This window comes from Westerdykella ornata (genome assembly GCF_010094085.1).
Source record: "Westerdykella ornata strain CBS 379.55 unplaced genomic scaffold EI97scaffold_15, whole genome shotgun sequence".
NCBI classification, from domain to species: domain Eukaryota; kingdom Fungi; phylum Ascomycota; class Dothideomycetes; order Pleosporales; family Sporormiaceae; genus Westerdykella; species Westerdykella ornata.
Window position 1 is genome coordinate 380,948 of NW_022986865.1, and position 11,499 is coordinate 392,446.

Sequence of the window (11,499 nt, forward strand, 5' to 3'; positions counted from 1 at the left end):
TTGGCACATTACTCTATTTGAACACCTCCAAAGCTGTGGCCAGCAATAAAGATACAGTACGTGCTTCCATCGGACATCTAGAGTGGATTGTCATTGCTACTGAGGTAGGGAACTTCGGTATCTGACTCACTGACCCTTGGTCCTGAGCTCGCCGCTAAGGACACAAGGTCTAGACCAGATCATCAACTAGTGTCAACACCATGCCAAGTAAACCAGATATCACTTTGTCAAAACCATCTAGAAGGCATTCGTCGCGGCGGAGGCTACAGTATGACTCTGGATATGCAAATGCGTCGGCGTTTTGTTCGCGCGACATGTACAGCTAGTCGCGGCCGGTGAAGTCCGTAAGATGATCATGTAGCCACCATAGATCGTAACCTTCCACATAGACACCATTGCTTGGAGAGCTTATAAACAGCGGTGATCAAACCCATGCCAAAATATGTACATTATCGCTTTTCCACATACATGATGGCAAACTCTTCAAACACTGACAATTTACACATTGTCGCTTCTCTTTTCCATATCCCCCAACTCCCCCTAAAACTCCAAATATTCCCAAATTTCCCCAAAAAGATGCCTGCCTACGTCCTATAATCCCCATTGATAGTGACATACTCGTGACTAAAATCGCACGTCCACACAACCGCCTCATGTTTCCTCTCTTCAAAGTCACCCAAGCCTTCCGCCTCATGGCCTCCCGAATCATCCAACCTCACCCGGATCTCCAGATCCTCCTGCTCCAGGATCTTGGCCGCCCGCTCCTCATCCACCGTCTCGGGCTCGCCGCGCACAAGGAGTTTGAGCTCGGGGCTCCCATCCTGAGGGACGAAGCTGACGGTCGTGTGCGAGGGCTCGACGCTCCTGACACCTTCGGCATAGCCGGTTGCGCACAGGATACGCCCCCAGTTCGCGTCCTTGCCGTAGAGCGCCGTCTTCACGAGAGGCGACCGTGCAATGCTGTTAGCGACTTTTTTCGCGTCGGAATAGGAGCGAGCGCCCGTGACGCGGATGGCGACGAATTTGGTGGCGCCTTCGCCGTCGCGGACGACGAGCTGGGCGAGGTCGATGGAGAAGTCCGTGAGGATTTCCTCCATGGCGGCGTAGTCCGGGTCGGAGGCGTCTGTGGTTGATATGACCTTGCCGCCTGCGGCGCCGTTGGCGAGAATGGCGACGGTGTCGTTGGTGGAGGTGTCGCCGTCGATGGAGATGCTGTTGAAGGAGTCTTTTACGGCGGACAGGAGAAGATTTCGCAGGGGGTAGGGATCGATGGGGACGTCGGTGCACATGATCCCTAATAGGGTGGCCATGTTGGGGTGGATCATGCCTGCGCCTTTCGTCATGCCGGCGATATGGTACCGCCTGTCGCCAGTAGAGGGGAGGGTGAATGTGCGGGAGAGGAGCTTGGGGAAGGTGTCGGTTGTCATGATGGCGCGGGCAGCGGAGAGCCAGTGGTCGTGAGTCCCGCCCAGGTTGAAGTAGGCTGCCGGCAATTTGCTCGTTATCTTCTCGATGGGAAGACGCTGGCCGATGACGCCAGTGCTCATGACAAGTGTGCGACTGCCCCTGCCGTCGTCTTCGCCGTTGTTGTCCTTGATGAAGCACTCGTCTGTCTTCTTGGCCATGGCTTCTGCATCCTCAATTCCTGCTTTTCCCGTCACGGCGTTTGCGCAACCAGAATTCACAACGACAGCCCTTATCCCGTTACCCTTCCTCCTCTTCAATATCTCGCTTGACACTGTCACAGGCGCAGCTTGGAATTTATTCGTCGTGAAGACTGCGGCGGCCGAACACGGATCCTCGGCAGCGATGAGGGCGAGATCGTCGAACCGCGTGTTGCTCGGCTTGACTCCTACATGCGCGGTGCCGACTTTGAAACCTAGCGGATATGTGCCACTGGTTGGGACATATTTCCTCTTGGAGGCGGGGATGCTGCCCTCGCCGGGAGCTGCATAGTTGCGGAATTGTTGCTTGGACAGGATGAGGCGGCGCGATAGTGCTCGAGGGCCAGGGCGTGCGAGCGACATGTTGCTGTAGACGAGTGAGCGCGATATTCCATGCAAATGGAGGCCATGGAGCTCGTTCAGAGCTCTGAGCGGAGTTGAGCTATGACGCATAGCTTCGGATTCACGAAAGGGAGAGGGTTTGAGAGGCGTAAGAGGATTGAGAGAATTGGACGGTAATCATAGATACTTACAAGGTCACACGTCTGCAGAGGCCTTGATATCTCTCACAATCCGCACTTCTGAGTCGTAGGGCGTGCCTGTGTCTTGAGTATTGTAGAAATCTTGTCCGCCGCCGTTATCGCAGCTCTCACTATGCACCGTCCGTGCTAACCGGAACCGTCCTAGTTCCGCTGTCCAGCCACAACCAGCAACTCACGCCCTAACAGCACAGCTCCCCACGTTGATCCTACCAAATAGCAAAAGAGCGTCAAGCACTTCGCGAGTCCAACCCTCTCTTGCGACGCCAAATAGGGGCTGGCAAGGAAAAAGACCACCGCCGTCGGTAGGTTCGAACTTATTGCCGATGGCAGCCCCTGGGCGAGAGGGAGCAGATGTGGTGCAAGGGCGTCGAGGAACGATGGTGGAGAGTCAGCGTAGTAGAAGGAATAGAGCGTTAGAGCTTGGACGAGTGCGAGGACGAGGCTGCCGAAGAGAACACTGATTTCGGCGGCGCTGAGGTGTGCGTTTGTTTCCGGGTTGCTGCTGAGGGATGGTGACTCTATCAAGGACGTCTGTCCTTCGAGATCCAGTTCGTGCGAGAGGAGAAGACCCACTTTCTCATGAGAGGACATGATGGTTGCCACCAGAACGAGGTATTCTTTCTGGCGTTCTTGAATGTTGGCCACTATCAGACAATCTGTTCCGGGACTGCGGCCTTTAAGAGGGAACATCTCCACGTACCCTAGGGTAATAAGCCTCGCACGGGGCGTACGTCTGTGAGCCTCTCTAAGAATAATACACCACTACGTGTGCTACATAGTATATCCAGAGCTTCCGGCGTTGTACCGCATCTCAGCCAGTCCTGTGTGTTGCCAACCCTCCATCCATCATTCATCTTCCGGCTGACCGCAATATATCGCCCAATACCTATTTGGACAGTGAGGGGTAATTAATATCGCAGCACCCGACCTCCCCAGCGGCACTGCACGCGCCATGGCGCACAGAGGCAGTTGTTCCTGGGCCGTGCGGAGGACACAAATCCTCGGTATGAGGGCCCGGATTACCAGGACGAGTGCATAGGATGTTTGTCAGTCACGACCGCGCTACTAACAGATTGAACTTTCGTGGAGCGAGGCAATACGGGCTATTCGCCTCGCGGTCACCAGGAGAGGAAATTTTATCATCAACCTGGGGAGCGGAGACTCATGAATTGGAAGGTCACGGATTTCCCTTAACGGCGATTAGCACGCGATTTTACTCGGCCCCAGGACAAATGCCCCAATGCAGCCCTCCAGCTCTTGCGCTCGAGTAAACTTTGGTGTTGACGTAAGAGTGCACCTAACGGTCGTATCTACATTAATTTTTGCTCGCAGGCACAACGCCTGTTTGCTGTTTTTATGCCGAGGTCGAATACCTAGGTGGCATCCAGCCTACTTTGAAATTTTGTGCATATACGTGTGCATTGCGGAAAGTGAAATCTACCACCTCCTACATAGCGGCATGTATTTTCGTAACTAAAGTCCAGAGATCGGAAAAATTGTTCACTCTTGAGCCGTGCGAAGATAAGAAACAAGAAAAAATCCAATTTCTTCCATATGCGTATGACCGTGTATACCTACTCCAACCCAGCGCAGACGTCCAAAATGAATGTCATTAGACAAGCGATCACACCTCCTCCACCCAGCACACCAGTCAATCAGAGACCTTCACCAGGACGGACAGCACTCAAAGATGTATCTCTCTCCTCTGCCACCCTCTGTACCCAGAACGAACAGCAGTACCACCCATTCCCCATCCCTTGCCATAACTCCCTTCCCACACCCACCCATCCTCACACCCCGACGCTCCCCCTCCTAGTACTAACGCTAAACCGCCCACACGGCCCATTACTAAACACCAACGCAACCTCATCGCCCAACTCCGCCGGACTCCGCCCTCGAATCGTACCCAGGTACAAAGTATCCGAGCCCCTCGCGCACGTAGTCCACGGGTTTGCCGTGCTGGAGGGAAGGGCGACGCCGGATGTGCCTGTGGGGACGAGGGAGATACCCGTGCCAATGCCGGTGCCTGAGGGAAGAACGGGGAATGTGGAGTTCCCATTCGATGGTAGAAGGAGAGTGGAGTTGGAAGGCGGAGGCGGAGGGGCAGTGAGGCGGATGTGGCATTCGCGGCGGGAGGGGACGAAGAAGGACCCTGCGCAGTTGGGCTGGAAAACGTTAGCGGGTATACCTCTTCTTTTTCAACAGCTGTTGGGAAATAACCAGAGTATGTTAGAGAACGGGATAAGCGTAGACGTACAGTCTTCTGGCACGCGCCGCAGCAATTCACAGCATTCGTCGTATTCACAACAAGCTCATTCGCAATCGGGAAACCTCCTCGAGGGCGGTAAACAATGCGGTCGAAGTTGATGCGGTTGCCGTATTGGTCGGTGATGGAGTTCACTGCGTTGTATCAGCTTTCATTCATAACCACTCCAAGTATGAAGATTGAAAAGAAGTACATACCAACATTATTCCCCCGACAAGCGGCATACACCCTCGGCGTAGGCGCCGTCTGCACCAACGTAACCGTCGTCGTAACGGTCGTGGTCGAAAACGCGGTAACTGACGCAGGCGGCAGTACCACGGTCGTCGGAGCTCCCGTGGCGGTAACCGTGCTGGTGGTACCGACCACGCGGCGCTGTTCGCACAGTACACGGTGAGGGAAAATGCGGCCGAGGTAGGAGACGGAGCCGTCTGGGTTGACGATGAAGCCGCCGGTGTTGCCTGGGAGGGTCTGGCGGTTCACGAGATGGGTGACTTCCAGATCGGTGCCGGCGACGGGGGAGCGGCCCTTGATGCGTGGGATGGGGGTTGGGTTGGTGAGTGCGGCAGCGGTTGAGATGGCCCTGAGTAGAGGGAGTTGGCCGGAACGGTCTGGGACGGTGATTGCGGCTGGAGTGGCTGTTGAGGTGGTGGTCACGGTGGAGGTTTCGGTGATTATGCCGCCGCAGACTGTGGCGTTGGGGGTGACGGTAATGGTATCTTGGCTAGTGGTTGTCACGACGAAGGTGTTTGTCGACTCGATGAAGGTGTACCAGGTGGGGACGCCGGCGGTGCCTGTGGGAAGAGGGTAATAACCAAAGCGGGTGGTGCACCGAATGAAGTAGGACGTGTTATTGCTGCTGGAAGATTGAGCAAGAACTGATGGGAAGGCTGCCAAAAGGGCGGCCAGAAAAGTGGGCTTGACCATGATGGCGAAGTCAACGAGCGTTTGGAAAAGAAAAGCGAATGTAGCTGCTCGATGATGGACAATGGATGATGGGAAAGCAAAGGATCTTATATAGATCTTCGGCCTGGCAATTGTCCGATCATGAGAAGTGATGAGAGGACTGGTTGGTGATCGAGCTTGACAGAGAATATCGTCGCACGAAAACTGTCGAGACCTTGCGCCCTGTACCTGGTGTATGCAGCTGAATACTATCGAGGCCTTGTGGCGTCTGGTTACATAGCACAAGGGCTTTCACACGAAGCTTGATGTAGAATGAGTGCTCCGATGTCCACCGAAATCCCACAGGCGAACAGGTCGGACAGATCTATTCTGGCCACTTATATATCCCGTCTCTGCACCGCGCAGCGGGTAAGATCTAGGCTCGAAGCAATGTTTACAGAACGGTCAATTGGTATTCGTCCTTCCAGTGGCGTGGAAAGGTTAGCTTCAGCCATCAATGAAGAACCTCGGTCCGTGGTTGTACCAAGCTCCCTACCAAATTTGCCAACGCTTCAATAGAGCAATGGCTGGACCATTTGGATTCCCCCGAAGACGTCGGCGTTCCCGAGATCTCACTTCCTCAAGGGCGCTCATAAATTAAGATGCGAAACGAGAAGTCGGAAGCGAGGGAGGAGTGATTCAGAATTGAAAGGGAACCGACACTGTAATGAATTAGTACTCTGGATATCACAAGAAAATGTCAGGGACATTCGAAAGATGATATTGTATGCTGTACATTGTCAAAACCGTGAGGTGCCGTTTCGTGGAGGGAGTTCATCCCATCCCTTGCTTCGCGCAAGTCTGGTTCACCCCAAATGGAGAGTCATGGGCGGCAGCCACAGCGATTCCGTCTACAGGTGGCAGTATGTAAAGCTTCCATCGGAATTGTCCATATATCATATTGGTAGCATGTTACATACACGTGACTCTGGTAAAAGTTTGCAGATGTGTGTTCACCGAAAATTGATCCAACCGTATTTTCTCAGCCAAAAGAAGCAATCAAGTGGTAGTGCGAGCCGAATCGAAGGATGTTATCTGCAAGGGTAGGAGATAAGAGACAGAAGGGCAACACTCGCATTGAGACATGACAGATTGCAGAGGTCGCTCGCTTAGAGAACCGGTGTACGTTCAAGCCGGATGGTTGTGAGTAGCTCCAGATAGACCTGCGGTGCATCTCCAGATTGTTTCCCGTATATGGCCTTGGTCATAACCCTTGGGGAACTGGGAAGATGCAGCAAGCCGTGACACTACTTCCCAGTTCCCTCGTCTTCCTGATGGATGTCCTCAGGTGTTTGGGAGCCTACCCCTTCACGAATACCGCCATCTCCGCAAGCCGTCATGTCCTCAATCTCAAGGAATTCGATAATCCTTCCCAAACCCTGCAAATCCCCTTGGACCGTTTCCGTCAGGTCCTCCTCAACCCAGCCCTCCGTACGCGCACCGCCAAAATCGATAACCCATGCATTATCGTCATGATCGATCAACACATTATCCGCTTTCGCATCTCCCCACACAATACCAGACTCATGCAGACGCCATACAGTATAACCGATTTGCACAGCCCACTTCCTGCGAGCGTCCATTGAAGCGTTCCTAAGCAGAGACTCCATAGCCATGCTTTTCCCATCGATATAATCTAGAAGCAGTCCAAAAACTCTGCCGGTCTCGTCGTCTCGTACGAGGCCATGAAGTCGAGACATGCGAAGGTCAGACTCGAGGCCGGCTTGTGCTATGGTTTTGTAGTTGGATATTTCTTTGCCTGCGATGTCATCGTCTCCGGAGAGGTAGTGTTTGAACCAGTAGACCGTGCCGTCGATGATGACTTTATGGGGAGACAGTGTTCCCCTTGGACACTTGCAGATTGGGACTGAACGCGGATGCAAGGAGGGAAAGGCCGTGGATAAGTAGTCGTCGATGTAGACACCGTAGAGTCGTCGCCCACCAGCCCTATTTGGATGAAGATCAAGCATGGGCACGACCTCGCCATCCACGACGTGTAACGTATAGTTAGCTGAGTTTGGACAGAGCCGGTCCTGTAGAGTAGGTTGGAAGTCTTCTGGAAGAGGCGGAAAAGAGCGGAGTATAGGGTGATAGAAATCGGTAATCCAGTTGTAGAAATCCTGGTCATCGAGGCCATCCAGTTCGTTGTCGGGCGCGTTCATGACGCGAAGGAAGTGTAGGTACTTTTCGGCCATTGGAGGCGATCCATGGACGCTTTTCTCGTCGACATAGATGCATATTTGTTTGTAGTTGCCCAAGACGACTAGTCGACATTCTGTGTCGAAATCGCTATACAAGCAGTCGATGACTTCGTAGTACGGAGCCGGATCAGAGTCATGCTGTGCGCTTTCCTGGTTCTGCTCAACGGACATGATGGCGCGGATGGATCGAGCTGCAGAGTTGAGCGAGGAGTCTGCGAAGGCATAGAACGAGTTTCAAACAACTCTTCGTCAAACGGGGCTGTCATGCCTATTGCGAAATAGCGTAGACGCCGCAGCCTAGTCTGCTGCCTGCCCGAAGAGAGAAAGAAAGTTCTAGAACAACTCTAACAAATTTCACGGTGAAAGGCAGGCAAATCTTTGCTCACTGTTAGACGATCGTACCTGTTATGGGAAGTTTCCGGGCCCAGTGTGAAGCAACGCGTAGGGCGCATCAAGTCAATTCGACATTCCCTTAATAACTCTGCCGGTTTCAATATGGTGTTGCAATGTTCGCGAGAGGTCAAAGTTGGAGTCCTCGTTTTGCGACTGCCCTTTTTGCGTGGGCGCATGGCAGGGGTCGTGGCTTGGCTTGGCGTGAAAAGGGTGTAGGAAAAAACGGTATCATTACAACTTCGATACGAGCTTCTCCTGCTGTTTAGAGACCGTCATAAGTGATGTACTGCTTATTCACAAGGGTAGGGCTGAACTAGCAAATCACTGCTCTCACGTTTGAGGAATAGTATTGAGATGTATGTCCTACATCTGCCGTGAGCCAATAACGATAGTACTTGTTCTATCCGTGTATAAGAACTCCTCTAATTAAGGATGTCATTCAAGTCCCGCCGCTGCTGAGATACTTCATGTGTGAGAGTAGTGTAGCGAGGTACAAGCAGAAACTCCACTGTCCGCGAGCGACGTCGGGTTCGCCCATCCCGCCGGCTTGACACCAGGATATCGAAAAACTTCTCCGTAATGTGCCTCTCCTCGTCTTCCCAGTTAGCAAAATAGCCATAATCACGTAGAGCATTTAAAGACCCACCCCATTCAGTCCCCGTCCTTACTTAGTCCTCTTGCAGTGCTTGCACACCTGATGCGGACACTCGCCGTGCCCACCAGGCGGCCCCTCGCAACTCTCCATCTTGTTGCCCTCTTCGCCGCAACGACAGCACGTCCACCCATTATGGTGATTCTTGATGTCTTTGACCCAGCATTCGTTGGAACCACACAGGTTCGAGTCCGCGATATGTTCCGTACTGCGACCAGACCAATTCGGGGGTTGGCACATGTTCATACGGCGAGTGCGAGGGTTCAGGGTGGCGTAGTGGCAGTAGCTGACGCCGTTGGGACCTTGAGGGATGATGCAGCCGCAGCGGTATACGCGGAAGGTGCGCCAGCACATGGTGGTGGTGGGAGGAGGAGGTGGTGGTGGTTTGCGATAGGGAATGTAAGTTGTCGATTCTGAAGGTTTCCAGGATTGGGTTGTTGTAGATTGTTTGAGGTGGGAAAAGGGTGGAGCGGAGGGAGAACAAAGATGGTTTTTATCTATATATGCGGGTTCGTAGAAGTTCGCATCCTTCACCGAGTTTTTGCCTGTATGACCGCGAGTAGGCATCGACGGGAGATGAGGCCAATCAGCGAGATGGAGGCCCACTCGCGTCTCTGGCTTTCACCGTAGTTTGAGAATCGGGAACTCCTTCCTCCTTATTAGCATTGAAACGGGATATGTGGTGCATAGGTTTGCTTTGCTAAAATGTCACCCACTGAACAATACTGGGGACGCGGGTTTTGCTTGCCTCATGTGATGCTCCATCTGTATGAAACGCAGACTTTGATGTAATGGCACGAGTGGAAATAGGCTGGTTGTCAACTCGGCAAGTCACGGTAAGCGTTTACGGATCATATGCAGTATGTATACATTATCCGAGCCTGTTCTGATATGGTAGGCTTCATATTGTACATGAATTCGAATAAACTAGACCCTTGAGCTTCAGTGTGAACCGCAAGTCCACTTCCATCCAATGTTGCCGCATATCCACAGTATGCGTTTCTGAGAGCGTTACGGCTTTCTCCTTTTGAGCGTGAGCATTAACGCGGCTTAAGTTTCCTGTTGGAAACCGGCCGCACATTATCTTTGTCAGAGAGTGAGTGACACTGTCTGCATGACCGTGAGACTGTCGAGTCAAGCACTGGCTGCAGTAGCATACAATTGCGGCTCTTGTGGCTGGCGCAGTTGTGCTTGCTGCAGAGTGACATCGGGTGGGAGATAGTCTAGCGGATTGATTCCAAGAAAATCGAGAATTCTGATCAGTCCTTGTAAGTCGCCTTGTACGGTACCCGCGACGTCCTTGTCGACCCAGCCGTCGGTGTATCCTCCACCAAAGTCAATAAGCCAGGCGTCGTTGTTGTGTCGGTCAATCAGGATGTTGTCAGGTTTCACATCTCCCCAGACGATGCCACGTTCGTGCAGACGTAGCAGCGTATCAGTGACTTGTCGAGCCCAATGCTCTCGCACACTGAGAGTAGTGTCAGGCTTGACGGCGCGTTCCAAAGTCACACAATTGCAATCGACGAAGGTTAGCAGGATGCCAAACACAACATTGCTGCGTCCATCTCTAACGATACCGTGGAGGCGAGCGATGCGGAGGCCGTCCTCGAAACCAGCGTCTTTCACAGCTTTATAATTGCTGATCTCGCGAGGCGCACACGTATAGTGTTCACGGCCATAGGCCTTAAAGAAATAGGTCGAAGTTCCGTCTATCGTCACTTTGTGTGGGGGAATAGACCGTCCTCCTTCCCCATTCTCAGAGCAGATCCGGAGCTCACGAGGATGGTACGAAGGGAAAGTTGACAGAATCTCCGGGCTGAGCGAGGTTTCAGCGCCTTGACACCGTCGGCGGGCCTCACCTTCGTTGTCCAAGACTGGGATAAGTTTGTCATCCTCACCGCGCAGAGTATAATCGACCATGTCGGGAACCAGATAGTCATTCAGGGTAAGCTGATAGTCTTCTGGAAGGGGAGGCAATTGGCTCAAGATGGGGAAGAAGGGAGTGAGGACCCAGTCATAGAAATCCTCCTCAGTAAGGTCATCGAATTCGAAAGCAGCCATAACCTGAAGATAATGAAGGTAGGTTCTTTGAATGGACGGCGATTCGTTGAAACAGTCTGCCGAGAGGGAAATGTGGATCTGCTTGCCATTGCAGAGAACGTTCAAGTCGGAATTGGTGTTGGAGTCGTTGAATGTAAAGTCGATCACGCTGTGCCGTGGAACGGCGTCCGTCTTCGAGGGGAGAGTCGAGTCGGAAGCCATAGAGGAGACTGTAGGAATCGTCGCGACTGCGGCGTGTTGCTCTCAGCTCGCACGGCGACCTGTAGGTTGGTTTTGGGACGTGGGTAGAATCACGACGTAGATGCGCGGCGGGGTTGATAGGCTGTGGTTTGCAGTAGTGTAAAGGTAGGGAAGGTAGGACGGCGCTAACCGAAAGAGGTGCAGTAAGTGTCTCAGTCTATGGGAGGACGCGTTATGGAGCACCTTTTTCGCGTCCATTGGCCAATATCCGTGACTTGGCATACACCAAGTGAAGCAGAAGCGAGAAGAAGCTTAGAGAAGGTCATGATGAGTCAGGGCGGTGAAAGGGAAGAGACAAAGAGGAGACAGCTCACCTTTCGTTCCTCGAGGGAGACGAGAAGAGAGTCGGGAGAGATGGCATGGTGGATATTCGCGCCATTCCCGATGCGACCGGGTGGCTGTGATTGGCCACGTAACCAGGGCAGACCGCACCTTCCTTGCGTTTACAGCTGGGCCACGGCGGGCAGGTGCGTCCCGACTAGCGCGCCTTCCCGGCACTCTGCGCGCACCGCCTCAAGTCCGGAGATCCCCCTCTTCC

At 53.1% G+C, this 11,499-nt stretch overlaps 6 protein-coding genes across 6 annotated transcripts; 1 reads left to right on the forward strand and 5 right to left on the reverse strand.

Annotated features, from left to right (window-relative positions):
* Positions 1-490: 490 nt before the first annotated feature.
* On the reverse strand, positions 491-2,240 carry EI97DRAFT_82437 (arginine biosynthesis protein ArgJ). The gene is made up of 2 exons (XM_033803117.1): positions 2,198-2,240; positions 491-2,091 (listed from the first exon to the last, which is right to left on the reverse strand). The coding sequence occupies exon 2, from the start codon at positions 2,025-2,027 to the stop codon at positions 585-587; it is 1,443 nt and encodes a 480-aa protein (XP_033652807.1). The 5' UTR covers positions 2,028-2,091; positions 2,198-2,240; the 3' UTR covers positions 491-584.
* A 107-nt stretch (positions 2,241-2,347) lies between these two features.
* EI97DRAFT_459565 (uncharacterized protein) lies at positions 2,348-2,797 on the reverse strand (the record flags this gene model as incomplete). Its single annotated transcript, XM_033801018.1, has 1 exon — positions 2,348-2,797. The coding sequence occupies one exon, from the start codon at positions 2,795-2,797 to the stop codon at positions 2,348-2,350; it is 450 nt and encodes a 149-aa protein (XP_033652808.1).
* A 1,199-nt stretch (positions 2,798-3,996) lies between these two features.
* On the reverse strand, positions 3,997-5,396 carry EI97DRAFT_443503 (uncharacterized protein; the record flags this gene model as incomplete). The annotated part of the gene is made up of 3 exons (XM_033799831.1): positions 3,997-4,371; positions 4,464-4,606; positions 4,670-5,396. The coding sequence occupies 3 exons, from the start codon at positions 5,394-5,396 to the stop codon at positions 3,997-3,999; spliced, it is 1,245 nt and encodes a 414-aa protein (XP_033652809.1).
* Positions 5,397-6,500: 1,104 nt separating this feature from the next.
* EI97DRAFT_434488 (uncharacterized protein) lies at positions 6,501-8,086 on the reverse strand. The gene has a single exon (XM_033798640.1). The coding sequence runs from the start codon at positions 7,784-7,786 to the stop codon at positions 6,662-6,664; it is 1,125 nt and encodes a 374-aa protein (XP_033652810.1). The 5' UTR covers positions 7,787-8,086; the 3' UTR covers positions 6,501-6,661.
* A 619-nt stretch (positions 8,087-8,705) lies between these two features.
* Positions 8,706-9,295, forward strand: EI97DRAFT_443505 (uncharacterized protein; the record flags this gene model as incomplete). Its single annotated transcript, XM_033799832.1, has 2 exons — positions 8,706-9,059; positions 9,224-9,295. 2 exons carry the CDS (start codon positions 8,706-8,708, stop codon positions 9,293-9,295), a joined length of 426 nt encoding a protein of 141 aa, XP_033652811.1.
* A 225-nt stretch (positions 9,296-9,520) lies between these two features.
* EI97DRAFT_434489 (uncharacterized protein) lies at positions 9,521-11,278 on the reverse strand. The gene has a single exon (XM_033798641.1). It carries the CDS (start codon positions 10,920-10,922, stop codon positions 9,795-9,797), a length of 1,128 nt encoding a protein of 375 aa, XP_033652812.1. The 5' UTR covers positions 10,923-11,278; the 3' UTR covers positions 9,521-9,794.
* Between the last annotated feature and the right edge of the window lie 221 nt (positions 11,279-11,499).